Genomic DNA, 25,821 nt, shown 5'->3' on the forward strand with positions numbered 1-25,821 from the left:
CCTTTATATAGCAGCATTATTACTCATTTGCTACAGATGGAAACCCCCATATTGCCATTAATGCATTTCTGCTACGCTTTTCATAGGGAAAGATTATCGGTAAACATCCGCAGCTTCAGCCTGAAGCAATGCTGCCATCTAGTGGGACAGACAGGCGAGCTCACCCTCGTGCCACAACATTAGTGGGAAGCGGAGTAATCATTCCAATTAAAGAAATGACTCTGTGGGAGAGCAACGAAACCTCATTTAAAAAGTAAAACACATTATCTATGAATTATAGCTGAAGCATGTAGGCGGTGTGTTTTTTAAGGCAGGCTGCTTGCCACCTTGGCACTGTTTTGCAGACAAATGAGAGTTTGGCACTGGCAACTACTGAAACTGCGTATGACTAGTTTGTTTACCCAGACACGTCCAGTACTCTGAATGTGAACTGTGACCTGCCTGGGCACACATTGTAAAAGCAGTATGCTTTAAAATGAAAACGAAAGCAGTGTGTATGTTTCAAAATAGAAGCAGTATGCCAAGAAATGAAAGCTGTAGCCCTATAACAGAGTAATCACTGGGGTGCTATTCAAGTTAGCCTGTTCACCCTGGTAGCACAGGGAGACTTGTGTGGGTCACGATATGAGGGACAGTCGAGACCCACTCCAGAAATGAATCCCCATGCAGCAGGGATTTGATGCCCAACCATGGCGATTTCTGCACGTTCATTCAATCTCTACTTGCAACCCGCTCTGCTGTCCCCCTGACTGAATAAAGCTAACAAAGTATTTCAGGAGGGTGCACTGCAAAAACAAATAAAAACCGTTTGTGTGCGTGTCTGCTCAGTGCAGTAAAGCACTTGTATCTACGTATATCTGTTGTGATTTCTAAGAGCGCCACGGCAATCCCGGAGCTGCAGTACCAAATATGTACAGCCGGAGGAGCTGCTGCACTGCAATACATTTCAATGAGGCGACACAGCGCAGCAACGCTTTCCCTCTGTCAGTCAGCCCGGAGGTGAGTCACAGCCCGCTCGATCAGACACCTTCCGCTCCAGCAGCCGGCTTCAGAGCGCTCCGACACTCATCAAGCTCCAGGGAGCTGGCGCTCGTGCACGAACTGCAGAATCCACGTCTTTGGAGGCCAGACACGGACACTTTCCTCACTCCATAATTACTGGCCCGTTACACCCCAAACGGAGGCCTCCACTGCACTGCTTGTGCTGCTCGGATCTTCTCCGCAGCACGTTGCCTGTATTCAAGATCGTTTTGTTCGATTATTTGAATTTCACTGAAATGTATGGGATATACTTAAGTTGACGCTCCAAGCGCCCTTCTGACGTACATTCAGATCAGTATCCGATTAACAGCGCAATCACAATGTGCTGAGGTGAGCTGGAGTAAATGTACAATATGTACAATATAAGTATAATGTACAATATAAGCCCTCAGCGATAGTATTAAAGTATTAAAGATGCAGCATGACTGCATCACTCACTGGACCAGCTCATTAACTGTGTCAGTATTAAAGATGCAGCACGACTGCGTCACTCACTGGACCAGCTCATTAACTGTGTCAGTATTAAAGATACAGCACGACTGCGTCACTCACTGGACCAGCTCATTAACTGTGTCAGTATTAAAGATGCAGCACGACTGCGTCACTCACTGGACCAGCTCATTAACTGTGTCAGTATTAAAGACACAGCATGACTGCGTCACTCACTGGACCAGCTCATTAACTGTGTCAGTATTAAAGATGCAGCATGACTGCGTCACTCACTGGACCAGCTCATTAACTGTGCCACACTGCTTCACATGAAGCCACAATGCAAGACTTTTTTTTAAAGTTTTTTTTTTTGTCCCAGTGTTTTTCCAGAAACGCCGTTTCTGCAGTGGAATTTATACAGTATGCGACACCATTGGGCTGAACAGGCTTACATAAGAGAACGTTTCTCCAAGTCAGCGATACGTTGATACATGCAAGCGGTGACATTTGAGACTATGCCTGTGACTCCAGAAACAGATGCTGTTATTATGAATCTGCTGAGAAGTGCCTGTACGTACTAGTGTGTGCATGTATCTTGTGTGTGATGCAATGTGTGTCTGGAGAATGTGTGTATGTGTATATGCGAGTGAGTGAGTGAGAGTGAATGTGTGTGTATAAGTGAAAGAATGTGTGTATGTGCATGGTATGTGTGTGTGTGTGTGTGTGTGTGTGTGTGTGTGTGTGTGCAGTATGTGTGGACACGCTGTAAAAGCAGTATGTCTTAAAATGAAAGCAGTAGCCCTATAATGTGTGTGTAAGTGTGTGTGTGCGTGTTACAGCTGCATTGCTTATTGGCAGACTGTTTCAGTGCAGGTAAAGTGCAGCAGTGCGGGGGCGGGGACTCACCAGTCCTGCAGTAAGCGAGGGTGCTGATTGGCCCAGGGCCTGGTTCCTCATGCGCACCATGTTGTTGGGCTCCCCGGGCTGTTGCCAGGCCAGCTGGCTGACCCCACTGTGCATGCTGCTGGACAGGGGCAAGAGCTGCTTCCCTGGAGAGAGGAAGCACAGAGCCAGGTCAGGATGAGGTCCCTCTCTCTCACGACAAAGTCACAGAGCCAAGTCAGGGTGATAACCCTCTCTCTCACAACAAACTCACATACCCACACGCAAAAACTGTCATAAGCATGCAAACACACACACACACACACACACACACACACACAAAACCTTTCATACACACACATATACACACATGCATACCGGTACACACATGCATACACATACATAGAAAAAAATGTTCATAAACATGCAAACACACACACACTGATACATAAAAGCTTCCATACACAAGCAAACACACACAAAAAGTATTTATATACATACAAACACAGAAACACACACAAAAACATTCATACACATGCCAGCACACACACATACGTACATACATACATACATACATACATACATACACAAAAAACCCCTACACATATAACATGCACACAAAGGATTCACACACGCATTCAGCCTTGTGACTTCATGTCTAATGCTAATACACACAATCATAATATGGCAATGAGCCCCTGCTGCAGGCACAGTGTGGATCTAAAACCTGTCAGGAACAGAGGACCCATCTACTGTTAGACCAGTGAATGGAGCGGTGACACGTGCCAAGGTGAAAGGGCAATCTGTGGCTTCCCCAAACGCAGGGCATTAACAGCTCAAATCTCCCTCTAAAACACTGAGCCCATTCATTCCCCGAAGCCCTTCATAAAAGATTCAGTTCCGCATTAGCAGGACCTCCATCTGAGAGGCCTGTGACAGAGCTGGGCTGGTGATGGTGATGAGGAGGGGCATTAGGGCTGTGTTATGTCCCCTGGCTGTGATTTAGCGCACTGAGAGCTGACAGAGGCAGAGCGCTCATGAGCCGGGGAGGCATTCCAGCTATGAGGCTTCTGTCAGCACAGGAAGCGGAGCCAAGAGAGAGTGACAGCGCACGCAGTACATATAGTATACACAGCGCAGAGCACGCGGTACACATAGTACACACAGCACAGAGCACGTGGTACACATGGCACACACAGCGCAGAGCACGCGGTACACATAGTACGCAGCGCCGAGGATGCAGTACACATGGTACATACAGCGCAGAGCACGCAGTACACAGTACACACAGCGCAGAGCACGCAGTACACATAGTACATACAGCGCAGAGCATGCGGTACACATAGTACACACAGCGCAGAGCATGCGGTACACATAGTACACACAGCGCAGAGCATGAGGTACACATAGTACAGCGCACGCGGTACACAGTGCATACAGTGCAGCGGATAACAAGCATACGGCAACACGTGCCTGTTCATTTGTTACTGATGTAACACACTTTTGAAACAGACTAAGTTTCATTCAGCATGCCTGGTGCTTCAGTATGTGTGTGTCTGTGTGTGCAGACAGGCATTTGCATGTGTGCTGGAGTATGTACAGGTATTTGCATGTCCAGGTGGGTGCATGTGCAAGTGTGAGAATGGTGTGTATGTAGAGTTGAAATTGGGCAAGTATGGGTGAGAGCAGCCATGGATGAGTGTGTTTGTGTGTGAGCGTATACCAGTGTGCAGTGAGTGTCAGTGAGTGTCAGTGAGTGTCAGTGAGTGTCAGTGAGTCCTTTGGTCCTTTCTTAAGGAAGAAGGGAAGCAAATGTTTCATGTTTCGAACTCCGAAGAATAGTCAGAATGGCAAAGATTCAGCCATTCTTCAGCTCCAGAAAGATCAAAGATGATCTACAATTACCTGTAAGTGCTGTTACAGTCAGAAGACGTTTGATCGAAGCTAAACTATCAGCGAGAAGCCCACAAAAAGCACCATTGTTAAAAAAATGACGTGCAGAATCGGTAAAAATTTGCCAAGGAACGCATCCATTGGCCAAAGAGAAATGGCGAAACATTCTGTGGACTGATGAGAGTAAAATTGTTCTTTTCGGGTCTAGTGGTCGTCGACAGAACGTCAGACAACCCCGGGTACTGAATTCAAGCCACAGTACACTGTGAAGACAGTGAAGAATGTTGGTGCAAAAATCATGGTATGGGGATGTTTTTCATACTACGGTGTTGGGTTCGTATACCAGGGATCATGGATCAGTTTGAATACATCAAAATACTTGAAGAGATTATGTTGCCATATGCTGAAGAGGAAATGCCCCTGAAATGGGTGTTTCAACAAGACAACGACCCCAAACCCACAAGTAAGCGAGGAACATCTTGGTTCCAGACGAAAAGGATTGAGGTAATGGAGTGGCCAGCTCAATCCCCCAACCTCAACCCCATTGAAAACTTGTGGGGTGACACAAAAAATTCAGTTTCTGAAGCAAAACACAAAAAAATCACAGGAACTGGGGAATGTAGTTTGTTCATCCTGGGCTGAAATACTTGTTTTCTAGGTGCCAGAAGTTAGTTGACCTGATGCAACGCAGCAGTTATCAAAAACAATGGTTATGCAACTAAATATTAGTTCAATAATTTAAAGTGAAGTTAAGTCGTTAAAAATGTATTCAGTTTATACAGTAAGTGTTGACGCTGCCATTTTTTTGAACAGATTAATATTCCGTTTCTTTGAATTGAATGTGTAATGTTTCCACTACATTTGAAATATGGAACTAAAAGCTATAGAAATATATTTGCACTCTATTCACTTTTTTTAACGCACTGCTATTTATTTGAACTGTACCCGAATGTGTGTGCATGCATGAGTGCATGAGTGAATGCATGTGTGTGTGTGTGTGTGTGTATGCATACATATGTGTATGTGTGTGTGTGTCTGTGTGTGTATGCATTTGTGCCTGTGTACACGTGTGTGTGTGTGTGTGTGTGTGTGTGTGTGTGTGTGCCTGTCTGTAACAGTGAAGTAATATAGAGATACGCACGTCGACCAGGGTGCAAGGCAATAGGATAGTAGGGTTTATAATTAAAGTAGATTTGTCTCAATATACTTCTTTATTGATATGAAAGGAGGCCCTGGGTGTGTGTGCTCACCGGTCAGCCCGCTGGCCATGCTGCTGCGGCGTGCGCGGGTGTCGTCCTGGCTCAGCTGCCGCTGCAGCTTGGTCTTCCCCGCCGCCGGAGACAGGTCCGGGTTACTGAGCTTCCGGAACAGCAGGGGAGGAGGCGCCGCAAACTCCTTCTGCAGGAGGAGGGAGAGGGAGAGAGAGAGAGAGAGAGAGTCACACACACTGGCCAGGAATACAGCCTGGCTACACACCTCCACCGCACAGCGAATGTGTTACACCTCCAGTGAAGTCAGGAGGAGAGCGGTCACACACACCAGCCACAAACTCAGCCTTTCACGACACACCACCACCGCACAGAGTGTTACTCTCCCACAGCGAAGTCGGGACGAGAAGACGCACCCCGGCCAGGAACACAGGCTGAGCTGTACACACCTCCACCGCACAGCAAGAGTGTTACTCTTAAGTCATGAGGAGCGACCGAACACACGAGCCTGCAGGCCACCGGCCAAGCAAAACCAACAGGACCGCCAAGAAACCCAGTCTGCAATAACACGACCACAGCATGCGCCGCCTGAACCCCAGATCAAACGGGCCAGCGGGCAGCCCTGGGGCCGAGGTCACATTACAGCGCCGCCGAGCGGGGCCCCTTTTTCCATTTCCGACAGTCAATCACCCACTCACTCACTGGAATCAGCGGCCATGACGGCTCAGGCCAAGGAAATCAATCATACTCACACTGCGTCTGTACAATGTGCCGGTGACTCTGCAGGTTTTTTTGGGCTATAAGGGAAGGGGAGATGGGGAGGCTGGTTAACCTGTCCTGTGACCGCACCCCCCTCCCTCACACTCACACCTCCCTATTGAGGCACAGTTAACACATACAGCACACACACTCCTAAACTAATCCAGCCCAGCACTCCTGAGGTCATCCTTTTCCGGAACCTTCCACAGGCCCAGATCCACCCAGAAGGTCGTACCTCACGCATTTTTGAGCGAAATCGCGGGCGCCCCTCCCGATAAACGCCTACATGTTCCAGGAGCGTCCGCCTGCAGCAGCTGAGACGCAGGGTATGAGCAGAGCGGCTCGGGGAGCTGCGCTCAGGAGAGAGCGAGCGCTGTTACGTGACAGAGACAGGACACGCAACCCCACCCCGTCAGGGAGGACGCTCACGGGCCAGGACTCTTTCAGGGTCGAGGAGCGAGTGCCGTGTCCTCCCTGACTATGTGCGGGAAGGGGGGGTCAAACTCAGGTGCTATTCGCTTCACAATCTCGTTAAGCTGTCCGGGAGTCACATCACATTAGCATTACATTAGCTTCCAGAGACAAGCTACATGGCAAATGGAGAGTTACATGTACTCTGCTCCTGTGTGACAAGCTCTGCGAGTGAGCCGAAAAAAATACAGAAATGTACTGCAGTATGCATGGGATGGTGCAGGATGGTGCAGTATGGTGCAGGATGGTGCAGGATGGTGCAGGATGGCACAGGATGGTGCAGGATGGCACAGTATGGCACAGGATGGTGCAGTATGGCATAGGATGGTGCAGTACGGCATAGGATGGGTGGAGTATGGCACAGAATGGTGCAGTATGGCACAGAATGGTGCAGTATGGCACAGGATGGTGCAGTATGGCACAGGATGGTGCAGTATGGCATAGGATGGTGCAGTATGGCAGAGGATGATGGTGCAGTATGGCATAGGATGGGGCAGTATGGTGCAGTATGGCATAGGATGGGGCAGTATGGCGTAGGATGGGGCAGTATGGTGCAGTATGGCATAGGATGGGGCAGTATGGTGCAGTATGGCACAGGATGGTGCAGTATGGTGCAGTATGGCACAGGATGGTGCAGTATGGTGCAGTATGGCATAGGATGGGGGGGTGCAGTGCGGTCCAGTGCGGTTCAGTACAATGAAGTGTGGTGCAGTATGATGTAGTGTAATCCAGTGTGGTGCATGGTATACATCACACAGTGAGACCGCCCTGCTCTGGGCTGAGGTTTGGAGTGACTGTGCGCTCTCAGATGATTTGACAGCAGTGATGTGGTTGGGTTCTGGCACGGGGGGCTTGCGGTTTCCCTCGCGCCTCCCCGCCGCCTGTCTGAGCTCCCCCCCTCCCATCCCCGACTCCACATGGGGGTGCTGATTGGGCAGACCGCAACAGTGTGGCAGGAGGGGGTGGGGAACATTAAGTTGCAGCCCCATCCCCATTCTCTCAGCTGTACCATTGCCCCCACGTCCCCCTGCCCCCCCCAGTGGGCTCTTGAGCTAGGCCCTTAACCCTGCATTGCTCCAGGGGAGAATTGTCTCCTGCTTAGACTGTACGTCGCTCTGGATAAGAGCTTCTGCCAAATTCCAAAAAATAACAATAAATAATAAAAAACAGTGCACACTGGAACACCAGCCAGGAGGCTAAGCCAAACCTGCCTGCCTTTAGAGCCACTAATAGTAGTTAGAGACAGCAGACGCGCACACAGAAAGATGCAGGCACGCATGCACGGTTTTTATCCTCCAACCCTGTGTTAGTAGCACACACAGACACACAGTGTGCACACAGGGCTCACCCTAACCCTAACCCTAACCCACACTCACTGTCATGCACTTAACTCCTGATCTAGACAATCCCAACTAAAGCCCAAAGCTTTTATAGATGGGACGCTAATGCTCTCGCTCCAGAGTAAATATGGGCAAATTATAATTAAGGGCCTTATCCTCCAGCCTTTCCCAGCTCTCTAATTGCTTTATAAGTCAACCGATGCATACCAATTAGCCACTGTGATGCCCTTCCAGGTCCCGGTGCATGAGTGAATGGAGGCTACTACCACCAACACAGCCCCACTGAAGCAGCACAGACACACTGAAGCAGCACAGCCCCACTGAAGAAGCACAGCCCCACTGAAGCAGCACATCCATAAAGATGCCCTCAGAAGCCAGTGTGTTTTTTGTTTTCGAACAGTGTCAAGAATTCGTTCAAGACTGCCATCATGTTAAGCACTATAGAAGGTCACTGCTGCATTATGCATTCGCAGAAACAATGGTGCATTCATCAATCCCTGACACATCCAGGTTCATCATTATTCTTCCTCTACATTTACCAATGGCATTTTATGCGCACCAAATGTACTGCCACAAACCGTGTGTTTAATGGGCGGTTGATGACACGCTATAAAACACACAGAGCCATTTGCTGACCCAAGCAGAAGGGAGGAGGGACAGCTCTCAGACGCGGCAGCGGCGTAAAAGGAAGCCGGCGCGCGGGAATCCATCAGCGGCGCGGCGCGGCGCTGCCTTCGTTAGCATACGCTCTGCATGTTCAAACCGCAGGGGCAGCACAAAAGCCGGGCCTGCCGCTCCTCTTAAATCACTGAGGGGGGGGGAATAAGTAAAGGTAGGTCCCTTTCCCCCTCCCTCCCGCCGCAGAGGGGCGTTATTTACACAGCGCCCATCCCGCCACGTCCCCCCATCCATCACGCCAGTCAGGGCCGGCGGAATCCGCGCGGCTCCTCCCCCCGGGGGAAACGGGGCCCAGACAGATTTATGTGCCCGTACGTACCAATTATACACGGGGGCCCGCTCCTGCCGGCTGTCCCCGTGCTCGGCCCAAAACGCCCCGCTTCCCCACCCTCCTTCCCGAGGGGCCGCACCCCAGAAGTGTGCGTTACAAACGGAAACGTTAAAGACAGCGAACGCTCGATGTGAACTACGCTATGTTAGCAGTAAGCGGTTACCGTTAAAAGATGAAGGGCAGGCTGTAGTGTAGTGGCTAAGGTGCATGACTAGATAAAAGCCATTGCTTTGGATAAAAGCACCAGCTAAATAACTAATGTAATCTAATAATGCTAGCTAGCTGATAAGCTGCTTACCTGGGGTTTTTTTTTTTTTTTTTTTTCAAGTAAGACACTACATTGATTAAAGTGCACATTTTTGATTGAAGTTAGCCAAGATTCATGGCGAACAAAAAAAGGTTTGAATATATTGAAGAATGTGAGCTAACATATTTGGCGAACTGAAAACGTTCTTAATGTATTAATGAACATTAGCTAACATGCTTGCCGGAAAAAAAAAACATTTAAATATATTGGCGAACATTAGGTAAGATGCTTGCCAAACCAAAAAAAACGTTTAAATATATTGGCGAACATTAGGTAAGATGCTTGCCAAACCAAAAAAAAACAGGTTTGAATATATTGGCGAACATTAGCGAACATTCGCAGTGTTGAGGGCGCATCAGGCCGGCGCTGCCTCATGCCGCACCAACTCCCCGGCTGGGGTCAGTGACGGGCGGAGTCCACCGCGTGCAGCGTGTGTGTTCAGTAAACACGGCCCGCGCTCTCCAAGGGCACCCGGGCCGGCCTCCTGTCTGTTTGCTCAGGCCAGGTGAGCAGAGTGTGACCGCTCCAAAGTCCACAGCCTGGGATAAAGCAGCAGCAGCAGCAGCAGCAGCATTTGCACGGGGCTTCGGGGCTTAAACGGCTGATAATGAGAGGGTTTGGAGGCCGGGGCGGGGCGCAGCTGGACCAGCTCTTCAGTCACAGTTTTGGCTTCCCCCTCTGAGACACCGCCACAGACACTGGAAAACAGTCATCACGCCGCACTTGAGGGAGGGCTGAGAAACGGAGCACACAAGCCTCCCTCACGGACCCGGCCCTTTGTTTTCAGGAGATCCGCTTACAGCCGCTTCCTGTTGGGCTTTCTCCATTCACTCGCAGGGAGCCGCTGATGAATGGCCCCGAGTCTTCCTGAGTCCCTCACACGGGCAGCTTGCAAAGGGATTAAGAGCCTCGCACTCCAGGCTGTACCTACGCCCCTCCGCCCTGTCTTACTCTCTCCATGTGCTGGCTTTGGATTCATGAGAGGAGGAAATAAAAATAAAACTTTCCTGTTCAAATATGAGACCACCAATCTCTCACTGGACCGTTTTATTACAGTATCTCTGACAGAGGCCCAAGCCTCTCTTCTGGGGGTTACGTAGCAGTTATGTAACAGGCTCTAATGACTTCCCAATATGTCCGGTTCGGAAGAGAGGGGGCGAGGGGCTGGTCTGTGGCAGGTGTGCGTTGCGTGTGAGGAGGAGACGTGGGAAGAGGAACTGTGTGCAGGACAGCCTCGCTGTGCTGAGTGCTTGACCAGGGCTGCATGAGGTCCAGCACTGCAGCCCTCCAGCACAGCTGGACCAGTGTGCTCCACTGGGAAAGTACAGACCTTTCCAGTGCTCTCACACCAGACACAAATCACTCCACCGCTGCACTGTACATGTGTGTGTGTGTGTGTCTGTGTGTCTGTGTGTATGTGTGTGTGTGTGTGTGTGTGTCTGTGTGTATGTGTGTGTGTGTGTGTGTGTGTGTGTGTGTGTGCGCATGTGTCTGTGTGTATGTGTGTGTGTGTGTGTGTGTGTGTGTGTGTGTGTGTGTGTGTGCACTTCAAAGTTAGTGTAAGAGCGTGTGCATTCGCAGTTTGCTGGAGACGTTTTCCAGATGTGTTGTAAGAGCAGCAGAAACAGGGTTTTCATCATGGGGTGGACTCACAGGGGGAGGGGGCGCAGTGCCTCTCCAGACTGGTGGGATGGGCAGCCCAACCTGCCACAGCGATAACATATCCACACCTCTTTCAAAACGCTCCCGCTTACTGCCTCCTGCCCAGGCAGACACAAGGCTGCAACCACACCAGTGCACATGCACACATCACATTTGAGAAGCTTACTGTCGGACACCTAAATAAAGAGTCTTTAGCTAGCAGGCTCCGTTGCGCAGTAAAATCATTTCTACATTTCTTTGGTAAATGACAGGTTTTCCTGATCAGTTGAGCACATGCATATTCAAACAGTTTACTGGCTAAGGCACAACACATAGCTATGTGGGCTAATACCATTATTGGGATTAACCATCTAGGCTCATGGAAAGCTCAGTGAGTCAAGAAGCATCCATCCTATTACGCATTATCCAAAAGACGAGCATGTTAAAATTGTAATGTATTTTTTAGGCACAACTACATTACAGGTGATCCACTACATTGCAAACCACTTCATGTGTCCATGTTGCAGCAGCAACATTGGCCATTGTTGTCTTAATGAGCCCTGGAAAGATTTATGGGATATGCTACACGGCTAAGTACACATCTGACATTGTCTTCAAAAAAGAGTCTGATTTAAGGTACCTTTGCAGGCAGCGTTCCGTGCCGCATACAAATATGAGCTGCTCCACTTCCTGCCTGAAAACGCCGCCTCGTAAATCAGCATTCTGCCGAAATGGAGCACGGCCATTTTGTCTGACTGAGAGAGATTGTGAGTGACAGGGGGCGCCTAATCTTCAGAGAGCGCACGGAGACGCTCATGTAATTCCAGGCCTTTCAGCACCCCACCCAACTCTCGCCGAAAAACCCGCTTTTATTTACCGCAGGTCTCATCCCAGATTATTACCCTCCCCGTAGGGATCGCATCATCAGAGCCTCGCATGGTAGAGGAGCGCAGAGGAGCGCAGAGGAGCGCGTGGAGCCTCGCATGGCAGAGGAAAGCGCAGAGGAGCGCGTGTGCCCTCCAATCTGCGCAGTCACTGGGCTGGATGCGCAGACGGCCCAGAGGAACAGCATTGCGGCCGAGTGAAAGTCTCCCTCTGTGAGTGACGCTGAAGGATGTGTCACGGACAGCACTCTCTGCGTGGAGTTCTCCCTGTGTTCACATGCGTTTCCTCCGTGTCAGTGCTTGTGTCAGTGTGTGTGGGTGCCTGTGTGAGTGTGTGCATGCGCATCAGTGCATGCAAGCGTGTGTGTGTGTGTGTGTGTGTGTGTGTGTGTGTGCATGTGTGTCTGTGCGTGTGTGTGTGTGTGTATTTGCGTCAGTGTGAGTGTGTGTGCGTGCGCATGTGTATTCGTTTCAGAGAATGAGACTGGTGATCATGTCTGTACAGTGTGGGGTGGTTCACGCCCTCCCAGAGAGACTATCCATCTTATTAGAGGGATTATATGGGAAATGAATCAGGCAGAAATCCGGACGGCCTCCATATGATAATCCCACTGGGCAGTAAAGACCCAGAGACCCATCCTACGCCCCCACACTGCACCCTGCGGCACCCCTCTAAATCCACCACATATGGAACAGCGTCCTGAGCGGGCCGATCTGCGCGGATAAGGAAAATAAGCTCGCTGAACGCCCCCATATCCACAGGCACCGCTGAAGAGGCACTTATTAATATTTCTGTGCCGTGGGGGGCTCTGTGCTGACTCTGCCTCTCACAGCACAATCCCCGCTGGGTCACTCAGAGTTGAGAAGTGGTTGAGCCGCACTTTCTCACAGCGCGCTCTCTCTGTTCTTTGTCTGTATCAGCTGTTCCCTTAGCCTGGGGCAGACACATTTACATAAATCACCCATAAATCTATTCTGTCATAAAAAATTTAAAAAAAGGTTTAGACAGGCACTGCATGTCCTCTAAAACATTTCTCCTTCCCTCCGTGATATTTGCTCTGCTGGAATCTGCAGGCTTCCCACAGACAGGACTGTCCTTGTGCGCTGTGCACACGTGCATAAGCCAGGGCTTTGCTCTGATCTGAGTGGGAGGGGAGGCGCAGGGGTGGGCGGGGACTGCCGTTTATCAGCCACGTGTCCCCTCCGCCCGCCCGTTCGCACGCAGACGCCACATCCGTCTGTCTGTCCGTGCGTCTGTCTCTCTGCAGCTGCGAGACGGAATGCGGCGGGGAGGGGGGGGCGGAGAGACGGAGGCCCCAGCGAGATCTGACGTGTGGAGCTATCGATGCTATCTGATGGAGCGGAGGAAGAGAGAGAAAGAGAGGGTGAGAGAGAGAGGGGGGGTAGGGGAGAGAGGGGGGTGGGGAAGAGAGAATGAGGGGGTGGGGGAGAGAGAGCGAGAGATAGAGAGGAAGAGGGGGAGAGCGAGGGAGAAGGGGGAAGAAAAAGGAGAGGGAGAGTGAGATGGGTGGAGAGAAAGAGAGAGAGGGGGAGATGGAGGGAGAAATGAGAGAAAGAGAGAGACGGAGACAGGGAGGCTTATCCAGAACAGTACAGGTTGAGGACAGTCTCTGGTTGAGGACAGCCTTGTGTAGGAAGGAGGGGGTAGAAAGAATACACACAGTAAGACTGCTGCACCCTTCCGCAAATATTCAGCAGCACTTTGTGTTGGATCCTTTATGAAAGGATACAGAAGTGCGTTGGCCGCTCCCATAAGACACTAATACACAGCTACGTTCAGCGGGCGGGCCCAGGTGCCCTGCATGTGCACTGCAATGAAGTCAGATGCCAGATTGTGAAATCGGAGTGGAAGAGCAGCATCTTGGATTTATCTTGAGCCGTGTGGACGGTTGAAGGCGTTGCCATGGCTGCAGAAGCCCCGGTCCTGGTCCGCCGGTGGGGGGGGCAGCCGTGCCCTTTCGCACGGTAATGACACGGGGTTCAGAGGCAGCCCGGAGCCAGGCGCCCGCTGCAGCGCTGTCCGCGGTGACTAATGCTTTCATTAGCGCGGGGCCTTTGGCTAGCGTGCGCTACGCTACAGCAGCCTCCCAGCGAGCGCGCGCCAGCCAAGGAGGGCCACAGAGGGGGGGGGGGGGGGGAGGGTGTGGAGGCCGTCCAGAATACGAGGCCGGATAGCGCCTCATCGTCCCGGCACCGCTCCCCCCCCCCCGCCCCCCCTGCGCGGCATCCGAAACGCAATCCCCCGGTCCCGTCACGCGATGCCGCCTCAGCACCCCTCTCCTCTTTCAGCAGCGCCGCAGTCGCCAGCCGCCCCAACGACATCATCCCCCCCCCCCTCCTCTCCCTCCCCCGGAGAGGCCTGCCGCCAAAAAACTGCGATTCACATCAAGGGGGGGAATAAATGGAGATTTATACTGACAGAGAGGACAGAACGAGAGGCAGGGGCCCACAGGCAGAGAACATTGCTATCCGTCTCTTGGGTCATTTTTTAGGCATGCGGCCCAACACTGAAAGCAGAGAAAGCAACGGCCCTTCTCAACCCACGAAAAGTTCCCCTTTCACATTGCAGGACGAACACTGAATCCCATCTGTACCTGGCCCTTATCCTCCCAATGCAAGCAGGCAACGACGAGCGGAGCGGAGAGGGGAGGGGAGCGAGGTCTCCACGGACAACAGCGTAGCGTCTGGGAGCCGCTCTCATTAGCCCCCCGCTGAGCGCCCCCTCCCGCCGCCGCTCCGCCGGGCCCAGACGCCGCACATTAGCATGTAAAGCACCTCACAGAGCACATTAGAGCAGGGAAATTAGCCTAATGTGCAAGCAGCACGGCGCTGGGCGCGGAGATAAGGGTTATTTACGCGCCGCCGCTAACGCTAATGCGATTCACAGCTGCTATTGTTGCATCTCCGAGGGACCGTCCCGAGACCTGGAGCCGCCGTTTCCTCCGGCGCTGGAGCCAGCCGAGCCCAGTCGCCCGGCTAACGGCGACCCAGATCAGATACGGCTCAGTCTACGAATGTCGGCCGTTTTGTGTCCGTTAATGGATTGCGCGCAAAAAGCTGAATTGGGAGTGGATGTGTCCCGGTGCGATCCCGGCTTCAAAGCGCGAGGCTGAGAGAGAGAGAGAGAGAGAGAGCGAGCTGAGCCCAAGGCTGAGACCGGGGAAATCTCAACTGTGGAGCGAATCAGAGGTCTGATTCTGTGGGGAGGTGTTCTGGTACCTCCAGCCATCCATGTCTGCCCAGGGTCCAGACCCCATTCGAGGGCAGAGCCAACCCGCATCTGCTACCCGAGCAGGCCGCCCCTCAGGCCAGCATCTCACCCCTCAGACCCTGGGAGAACTTCAAAGCTTCCTGAACCTTCCCCTTCAGCCACAATTCAGAGCACTCCATAGACACACCAGTCTCCCCTCAGGACAGCAGTGTCAAGGCTCTACAGAGCTACCATTCCACCAAGAGTTTTTGCCCCAGAAAATATAAATAATGTGGGAGCACATCTACTAATTGGGATGCATTAGTGGGATCCTATCTTTCAACTTAGTAGCAGATGTAGAGCCCTGAGTACAGAACACAGCTGGACCTCAGCCCTGAGGAAAATGAGAGAAGTGTGAGGAGCCCTGCGGGATAGTGCTGGGTACTGGGGCTGCCAGTAGAAGCTGCTGGTGTGTGGTCGTGGTTTTGGCAGTGGAACGGGCTGGGTTAGGCCCCCTCCAGGGACAGTGGTTAGGGCTCCACTCAGGAATGAGCGAGAGTAAAGACCCGAGACTGATTAAAAAACGCTCCGCAGCAATCGCGCTCCTCGCCCACGCCACTCCGAACGCTCTCTATGCGGCCTAATTGAAAGCCCTCACCGTAAAATTGGATTTTTCTTAAACACCGATTAACTTAAACCACATAACATTTTCCCATCTACGGACACTTAATGCATAATGTAATAAACTTGTGCAGGTCACAGTGAAATGCCAGGAGTGTTATTTTTCTTTTACCAAAGCAGGGCTTGCGTCTCAGGGGGCAGCTTCACCCGATAGACACGGACATGATTCTCCCTCCCAGGCTCAGACCAAGCTAAAGACTCAGAACTGAGAACAAAGAGACCCTCTCCCAAATACAGATATGGTTCATCGAGCATTATTCTGCCACCCCCTCAGCCCACCTGCCTCCTAACTTCCAAGCGTCACATGAAGCAGAGACCAAGCAGCCCCACGCAGGACGGAAGCGATCCACAAAATGGCTGCCCTCTTCTCTGAACACAGATACACAGGAGTTTGAGCCGGAGGACTGTGCGGTCCAGAGAGCAGGACGCAGGACCATTCCCTCTCACACTGCACCCTCCACAGCCAGCAGAAGGGGGGGGGGGGGGGGGGGGGGGGGGCAGGGACAGGTCTACAGCCCGTAGATCCAATAAACACCACAGGGGGCTTGGGCCTCACTCCACATCACACTGTGGCTATATGAGAGAACAGGGAGAATGTTGGAGAATGTTCTTCTTGAGAACAGGCCAGGATTATTCTGCACCACCTCGGAGCACGAGCAGTTCAGGAGGGAGAGCTGGGCTCAGGCCGGGTGTCTGAATCTGTCCTCAATCACATAGCAGAGGCACTTCTTTTGTCCAGTATGGACAAAAAAAAATCTTTTTTATAGACGTTTTGTCACATAATTAATGCCTTTTTTATGGGGTCTGTAACTGTACAGCTCATGTTTTAAGTAGCATTTTTGTGAAAACCAAAATCTCTAGAGTGCCAGGGAAAATGTCTTATTTGGCTGCTAGTTAGGTCAACTCCGTCTCTCTGGACTGGGTTCCCATGGAAACGCAGTCACAAGCACTTGGTCTTCAATCTCAGCTGTCTCAGCCAACGCTGACTAATGGGAACAATACACTTTCCACTGGCCTTGATTAAGTCTCACTCAAAGCTCAGCCACCTCTTTCCTCCCTCACTGGTGGAGAATGAGAATCTCTGCGCGGCAATCCATTTAATTCTAATTAATGCAATGCTAATGGGGCTCTCCAAAAGCGCCCTTTACACACACTAATAGCAGTTGCTCCAGGGATACTTCAACAGGGGTTCTAAGGTAAAGGTTACCAAAAGCACATATTCATTAGCGCAGGGGAAAAACCGAAATCAGCAGGGGACCTATGAACAGGCCGTGGGTGTCCGTGGTGAACGCCTGCTTTCTCACCTCTGCACAGAGCATATTTTCTGCTTCAGATCCCAAAGTCAGGCTGCAGAGAGAAAAAGTGCTCTCACCACTGTGTTGTTGTAAAGTGCAAAAAAATATTTATTTATATTTATTTTATATTTATTTTATTTTATAATATTTAAAGGTCTCATAGGAATGCTCTGAACCCAGCCATTACCCCCAACAGAAGGGTACCATTACCCCCAACAAACAAACCAACAGCGCAAATCAAGAGCACACTCATACACACAATAAATTCACACTCCACAGAAAGGCGGACGCATGCGAATGAAAACACAGAAACGCACGCACGCTCTGCATGGCCGCATGAACACACTCCATCAACCCCATCCCCGCTCCGTGCCTGTATTCCCATTCACAGCGGTCCGCACTGTTGACGTAACCCTACCTCTTGGCCCAAACTCCTCTGTTTATGCTTGCTATGACAAAATGCATTCCTGCCCTCTAAGACAATTTCCTCTCCTGGACTTCTCTCTTTACGGCAGGGAGGCTCAATTAGAACGAAAAAAAAAAAAAAAAAGTGTGAGTTTTGCAACATTCTGTTCGGCCAGTGGGAAATGAGGCTTCCTGTTTCAAGCCCTGCTGGTCCCGAGGTACCATGATGTCACTGCTGGGGCTCTGTGATGTCACTGCAGGGGCCGGTTGCCAGGACACCTCCGTCTTGATCAGTAGCAGCACAGCTCTCGTTAAGCAATGAGGGCCTTGCAACACTCACAGTGCAGGGGCCTGGAGGGACAACGTGGGTCTCATTCCACCCTACAGTCGTTAAATCAGACAAGGGTGGAGATGTCAAATTATAGGCTATGCATCTGCTAGTTAAGCAATAAAATGTAATCTGTGTTGAAATAATGTAAAGACCTGGACATGGAGCTCAAAAACAGGTTTTAGAAAAGAGGAAAAAAAACCCAGAAGCAGACAGTACAGGGTACAGGTCTCCCTGTTTTGACACTGTCGGATTACAAACTGTACAGAACAAAGGACGTCTCCCAGCAGAGCCAGCTTGCGCAATGCAGGGAGGAACAGGCAGCTGCACCTCACGGCAGTCCCAGTGCTGCAGTCTGAATCGATACATCCCCAAACAGCAGCCCTGCAGCTACCAGAGCAGAGCACAGAGCACCTCCACCTCAGACTCCTCTTTCATACACTCTCAAAAGCAGCTTTGCTTCCCACTCGACTCTGAATGCACGCACAGACACAAAGATACACACATGCTCAAACATGCACACACACAGAAGTGCACCCACATACGCACACGTCTGCGTTACCACAGTCTAGCCATAATTCGAACATAAATCATTAAATCAGAGTGCAAACGTATTGCAAGTTGTTGTCTGAAAAGCAGAGAGAGAGATGAGTCTCAGCCTCAGTGTGGCAGGAGTCTCAGAGAGGAGTCTCAGAGAGAGGTGAGTCTCACCCTCAGAGAGAGAGGAGTCTCAGCCTCAGAGAGAGAGGAGTCTCAGCCTCAGAGAGAGGTGAGTCTCAGCCTCAGAGAGAGAGGAGTCTCAGCCTCAGAGAGAGAGGAGTCTCAGCCTCAGAGAGAGAGAGGAGTCTCAGCCTCAGAGAGAGAGAGGAGTCTCAGCCTCAGAGAGAGAGGAGTCTCAGCCTCAGAGAGAGAGGAGTCTCAGCCTCAGAGAGAGAGGAGTCTCAGCCTCAGAGAGAGAGGAGTCTCAGCCTCAGAGAGAGAGGAGTCTCAGCCTCAGAGAGAGAGAGGAGTCTCAGCCTCAGAGAGAGAGGAGTCTCAGCCTCAGAGAGAGAGGAGTCTCAGCCTCAGAGAGAGAGGAGTCTCAGCCTCAGAGAGAGAGGAGTCTCAGCCTCAGAGAGGCAGTCTCAGCAGCAGCCGCAGGGTCAGCCCCACCTCACACAAACACTCATCACTGCAGCTAATGGAAAAGCCAGCAGCTCCCGCCATCTCATTCCCACCCAGCTGTTATTCTCCCTGTGTGATTTAGCGGCTGCATTAACGCAGGAGTCGGCGGGGCAGAAAACCCATTCTTAATGAAAAGCAGAAAACTAATCATGCTTGAAAACTGATCCCATCACATCATTTCTGCGATTCTACATAAATCACCATTCATTTATCAAGTACATCTCACTGCGAACACATGTTAGCTAAGGCAGGACAGCAATATCAATAAATATCAGCAAAGATATAAATGTGATTAAGTGAAAATGCATTCCTCACTGCGATAAAATCCAAGGCAGGTTTAATTTAATATAGATTAGGTGATGGCATAAAGCAGAAAGCCTTTAATCCTGGGGTGTTCGCTGTAATTAGAATGACTGCAGAGCTGTGGAACAGCAGTGCCTGCCTTTGATCTGCTCGTGCTTTTAATTACCAGGCCCTGATTTACACTTTACACATGGACTTACATTTGGGTTAGAAACAGTCGGATTGCGGCCAACGTGCGTGACAGAACAAGGAGGATTCAGAAATTCTAATTTAACCAGTCTGCCAGGGCAGCGATTCTGTCCAAGGGAAACGGAACGAGGCACAGATACGTGGCACGGATACCAGCGCTAATCCCCGAGATCACACGGAGCTTCGACTTGAGATTGGCGCAGGAGAGAAAAGCCTCAGGCGCAGCCATAGAGAGGCCTCCGCCACCACACAGAGGCTCGGCAATGTTTAACTACGGTCTAATCAGCATCCAGCAGAGAGCACGGCTCTGCACTCCGGCGCACTGGCTATTGTGTGCTTGTTGTGCGCATAAAATTGCTTTCCACTTAATGTGGTGAAAACAGACAATGGCTTTTCCCTCCCAAATAGCAAAGCCTCTACGTGCAGAAAGCACATCACAGGCAATGGAGAACCAGGGCTGTGTGAGTGAGCAGAGAGGGGGGCCGGGTGTGAAAAGGCACAACGTTCCTCAATCTTAAAGAGGAAAAGCATGTCCCTCGATGGCCCTATAGGAAAACTTAAATGGTAGTCATAAACAGTATGGAAACTCCAGGGCTGATATCACTAATGCTCATCTGACTAGCCTTATCGACTAGTGCCATCATTCCAGCACAAATTCAAAAAAACGTAACCAACTTCTGTATACGTGGAATGAGATTAGCAAAGATTGAAGCAAAGATTGAACCAAAGACTGAAAACAACCACTAGCTCACATTATTATTAAGCAGAAAGCGTGAGTCTACAGAGCTACTGAATCCCTGTATAAACTTGCCTTTGAGTTTGGCCAATTAAAACATGACCAATTAAAAATAAGCAAAACATATTCAGATGACGGTGAATTGGCTAGGATTCAAGCATGGCATTTTCACTGAATGCGCAGTCTCAGTGGCGTACCAAACGCATCGCCTCTCAGGGCGTGAATACTGCATAATCACATCCGGCTGCAGGCCAATAAAGATACACCCCCAATATCACGGTGCATGCCAGCGCTCCCTCTGTAAAAGCAAAAAGACCAACTGTATTTCCCCAACGCTCCCTCTATGAGACCAGAGGGGCACATTCCTTTCCCCCAGTGCTCCCTCTATGAAAGCTTAAACAGCAAATCCATTTCTCCAGTCCTCTCTGCACAGAGAAACAAACACAGTATCACGGATAGGATCAAATAAATAGGCTGGCACGGAAATGAATATCAAGACACCAAAATACAAAATAAATAAAACTGGAGGAAATCGGTTTTTTTTTTCCCCTGAAGTAGAAATCACAGCCATGATCTTTCATATAAATCACTGAATATCCAGGGTCCCAACCTCTTCGGTGATTAGTATGCATTTAACTGCTTTGTGGACCAGAGTTTATTTTCAGGAGAGAATCCAGAGATCTGGGTGTAATATACAGAGCGGTTATGAAACACATTTAAAATGAAAATATATGCAATGTAATTCATTCCCCCCTTCCACAAACTATTTAATTAAACTTTCTTTTTCAAAGTTTCAAACTTTCTTTTTCAAAGTTTCAAACTTTCTTTTTCAAAAAGGACAGATTACAAACAAAACAAAATCCTAACATTTGTGCTCTTCTGACTTTATGTATATGGCAGGATTACACATAAACAGAGAACATGCAGATGGAAATACCAAAAGCTGTGAGGGGCTAGATATGATGCAGAAACAGCAGCAGGGCCCTGGAGCACACAGTCAGTAAAGTACAGGCTTGCTTGAGCCTGACAGGCTGGATACTGCAGGTCTAAGCCAGGGCAGTTGGGGTGCAAACATCCCATCCTGAAGGACCTGTCTGACAACCCCATAAACTACACTGCTTCAGTCCTGTGTTTGAGTAAAGCTAAATCTTTTGAAAACGCTTCCATTGCCTATTCAAATGTCAGTTCCAGATATGATCGAGCCAGAAGTTGTCACAAAGGGCTCGTTGCACACCTCTGCCTTAAGAGTCAAGTGCCCTTGGGCAACCAGTTGTTGCCAATAAGAGATATACTTCTGCTCTGATCAGAGTGAGCCAGTGTGTCAGGGGACAGGTGTGCTACACTGTCCTACACTGACTAAGATGCCAGCAGAGAGGGGAGGGTCTGGCAAGCATAATGTGCCTCAGACAGGGTGGAAAGTGGGGGGGGGATGCTCTCAAATTGTTTCTAAACAGTGTGACAACTTTCAGCACTGGTTCGGCTGAAGTTCATTTCAAAATCGTATTCACAATTTCCTTCAACCTACTATTGGGGATAATAGAACTTACTGTGAGGAAACTTCCAAACACTGCCAAAGGCACCCATATCTTTCCTCCACTACTGCCATCAAGCTGTGGATTTTTTTCAAATCTCAGGCATCAACTCTCAGGGGACTAGGGAAAGTCCTTGTTTGATAACATCTTTTGGGCTCAAATAAACACAAAGAAACTCTGTGAAAGCCTGTGATGAGGCCAATGGATAGAGCATTAAAAGCCCAGGTTTCAGCCATCCTCAGACTTCAGAGGTAAGCTTCTCTGGTAATGCCGGTCCTGTGCAAACAGTGCCCGCTCTCATTAGGCTCAACAGCGCTTCACAGCGTCAGTCACAATGCGCAGATAAACTGCACATGACCCAGCTATGACCCAGGCAGCTGTAAGGCTTTACAGAGACGGGGAGCTGTAGGCTGTTGGGACATCGAGGGACAGCTTCTGCACTGCCTGCCATACCGAATCCTCCACCACTCAAAACTACAAATCCCATCAGCACCATGTCCACTGTGGCCTTGTCCTCTTGTTAACCCAGGAGACATCAGCAACGTTTTCACAAGCAGAGCCAGACTGGCATCTGCAGCCACACGAAGGGTCTTCCTCCAGCTTGTGTGTTCGAGCCCAGCCCGCGGACTGCAGCAGCAGCAGCTTTGTGCTTCAGAGAGTGCATGCCTGCCTGTGCTACATCCTGCAGTAAAAAACTACTGCATTTTCATAAACTGAACAGAAATTGGGAGACAAATAAGGATTTGTATTCATTTTAGCATGAATAATTCTTGCAAAAAAAAAAAAAAAAAGCATACAAATTTCTCCAAAAAGAAACAGTGAAATTAACAATGGTATTTACAATCCGTGCCAAAATAACAGACAAATAAATAAATGACACACTGTTTTCCAGCCACCTCACGCATGTCTGGCTCAAAGTTACACAAGTCGCAAACCATTTCCTCCCATTATGGGACAGCATGATTCGCAAACGGATGACAAACTTTCTCAAACGGCAAAGCAGCTGTTTGGGAGGCGTACAATCGCAGTTCCTTCCAAAAGCTGATTTCAGATCCCAGAGCAGCAATCTGCCGCATATCTGCCATTAGAGAGAGAGGAACAAACGCGTTCCTTGGACGAGCCTCGTGCCAAAAGGAGGCAGGATGTTGTTGTTTTGCGACTCCAGCAGGCCGAGGGTTAGCGAGCGCACTCTGGCACTGGAGCAGCCGTGGGACAAACACAGCGGTGAGTCACACTCCCCGCACTCCAGCGCTTACGTACGCTCTGGGCATCTCCTGCTGTCCGCGAGTCACGCACCCTTCAAAACCTTCACTGAGGGACTGAGGGACAGAGGGGGAAGTAAGGGGCCTCTGCTCAGAGAGAGAGAGGGGAGAGAGAGGGGAGAGGGAAGAGAGAGGGAAGAGAGAGGGAGGCTTTCTTGTTGGTCCTGGAGAGACAGCCGGAGCTGCAGGAGTCCCTCCCCGGGCTCTGCCGGAGAGTCGTAACTCCCGCACATCAAGGCTCCGGGAAAAGCTGCTTCCCGAATCGGCCTGTTCCCACTCGACCTTGGGCCCGCGCTGGCAGCAGCTGACTCCGCCGCAGACAAATAGGAAGTCAAAGCTGGGCACGCGAAGGCCGGAGCGCTCCGCGGCACAGTCAAAACAGCGCGTGTGACCCGGGCGGGAATGTGGCTCAGAGGGACCACACTGCCCTCCCCCTGCCCGCTCTGCAATGTGCCAGAGGCACCACACACTGCCTGGAGGCCGAAATAAGAGCCTGCAGTGCAGCATACAGGACCGGGAGCCAGGTATGAGGTCAGATTCCCAGGTGGGACACAGTCGTACCCTTGAGCAAGATACTCACCTGAACAATTAAGGAAATGTCCAGCCGTATAATGGATTACATGTGAAGAATGTAAGCTGTTTATAACGCGCTCCAGGTAAAAAAACCTTTCCAAAATACCTGAAAATGTTAAGATTCGCTGCTAGCCAGAGGCCACAATTTTAACCGCTGATTAAAAAAGCATGACTGGTCCCATCCTCTTTACTACCCTCTTTCTGTGTTTGAGAAATGGCTTTAATCAAGCCAGAGCAAGGGCAGCAGCAGTGCTTAGTGACAGGAGGCATACCGCAGAGAGAGCAGCCATGTCTCCCAGCTCTGACTGCACCTGGAACACACCGTGCTTTCCGTTGCTAGGCTACACGCGGTAGCTCCGGGGCTCTCCACGAGTCGAGCCGGGGCAGGCCGCTACAGGCCGCATTCCACGCCCTGCTGAGCCCCGCAGCCCTTACGCAGTGCCCAAAACCCGCATGCCCCCTCCCTCCCCGTAAGGAGGGAGGACTGATAAAGAGCAGCGTTCTGCCCCCGAGCTGAAACGATGCCACGGCAGCACTGCGATTCGCTTCTCAGCCCGCGCGCAACGTCCCAAAGTTCTTCCCCGTCCCACAGGGACCCCGTTTCTCATTTCTAGGGCCCGTACATCACCCCCTGGTCCCTTGGGGCTCGTACCGCAGCAGGGAGAGCCAGAGGTTGGCAGCGGTTTCATATGGAGGGAGCTGAACCCTGGAGCTCGTCAGCCAGAGCAAACAGACGAGGGGAGAGCGGACCGCAGCAGCCTGAGGAGGGCCACTGTGCCCGGGAGCAGAGCCAATCAGACGCCACCTGCTTTCCTCGCAGCTCCCAAATACATGAAAATGACCCACAATGCTGTGCATTGGTCTATGAGGAGCAGCAATAAGATGGATTATTTTTAAAATCACAAATCAGGACTGGATGTGTGGTGCAGTCCACATGGCGGCTGACTATTTACGAATTGGTCCCTCACCACGGAACTTTCTGTGCTGTGATCCCTTTCTCTGTGACGTTATTCTCTACTTTCCCCGTCTGAATAAAGGAGCAAACAAAAGTAAAACTGTTCGCCCTCCTTTGAAAAAAATGATTTCATTACAAGAACAGCTCTAGTGTTGTCACAAACACTTTTGACGTATTTGTGCAAAGGCTTATTATGTTTTTGTCTTTTTTTCCCCCTTCCTTTCATCTATCCAGGCCTGCACAAATCTTTGTTCTGTTTATCTTGCCTTTATTTTCACATTCAAAGCACTTAACAGTCGCAGTAGCTCTTTAATTGAAAGCAATGCTGGGCAGTGCTGCCCCTATTCTTAAATGAAGTTGTTTGTCAAAAGATTAATGCACGATAATGTCAACATTACAGAAACTGCCCTTTATGCCGCTATGCTTTCTCCTATCAAAAGGTTGCGACGCCCAGATTACGGCACTTTGAGTGGAAAAACAAACCCCCAAACAAACCAAAACACAGGAGCAGCCAACCCCACCCTCACTCAACCTTTACCATCAATACACATGGCACACTGACTTTTCCTCTGCCAATGTAAACCCAGAGAGCACTGCTGTGCCCTTAGTCTGGGTAGATCTGTGTTCTGCTCAAGGAAACAGAAGAAAATGAGCAGGGATGAGCTACAGACAAAACACTGAGGACGTTTCAGAGGATGGCGGACTTGATGGCACACTGCAAATCCTCCCTTCACAGTGGCTCTATATGGAAGGCGGAGGGCAGGTGGAGCCCCTGTCTGTCACAGAGACCTGGCGAATGAGCTCAGCAGCCTGTCCTGAGGAGGAAGACAGGCTGCCAGCAGAGCCCCTCCCTCCCTTAGCAACAGTATCTGTGCACTGGCACACAGGCTTACCGAGTCCAATCAGCACTGCCATGCTCAGAACTCCACCCAGACCGTAGGGCATACTGCCGCCCTGATATCCAGTCCCTCAGCCTGACCCAGTCCCACAGAGGTCCAGTTTACACAGGATGGACTGCCGTGGCGCACTCCGATCCGGGTGCTGCAATTCTGACGGATGGGAGGGGAGAGAAAGATGCGTCTCTGCAGGGCTGTCATTACTGCTCCCTCCGCCTCTACAGCTGTCTGGCCCACTTTCACTTCCCTCTTTGGGCCCTTTAACCGGGCCTTACTGCGGCATTAAGGGACAATGCTCCCCATTCTCCCAGGCCTGGGAGCCTGGCAGCTCTGAGACTGCAGCTGGAGGCAGGCCTTCATTCAGCCCACTTACTGCTAAATCTCACGGGCCCTCCTGAAGCTAACATCCTAAATCTCACTGGCCCTC

The 25,821-nt window shown here is 50.6% G+C and overlaps 1 protein-coding gene across 4 annotated transcripts in view; it reads right to left on the reverse strand.

The window, feature by feature from the left end:
* mast2 (microtubule associated serine/threonine kinase 2) overlaps positions 1 to 25,821 on the reverse strand; it is a 143,927-nt gene that overhangs the window by 109,373 nt on the left and 8,733 nt on the right. For all 4 annotated transcript variants that reach the window (XM_061240473.1, XM_061240471.1, XM_061240472.1 and 1 more), the window contains exons 2-3: positions 5,496 to 5,643; positions 2,377 to 2,519 (exon numbers count right to left, since the gene is read on the reverse strand). In XM_061240473.1, the coding sequence (XP_061096457.1) occupies positions 2,377 to 2,519; positions 5,496 to 5,643 (291 nt within the window). The remainder of the gene's footprint in view (positions 1 to 2,376; positions 2,520 to 5,495; positions 5,644 to 25,821) is intronic.

The sequence above is a fragment of the Conger conger genome, chromosome 4, assembly GCF_963514075.1.
Source record: "Conger conger chromosome 4, fConCon1.1, whole genome shotgun sequence".
Taxonomy (NCBI): domain Eukaryota; kingdom Metazoa; phylum Chordata; class Actinopteri; order Anguilliformes; family Congridae; genus Conger; species Conger conger.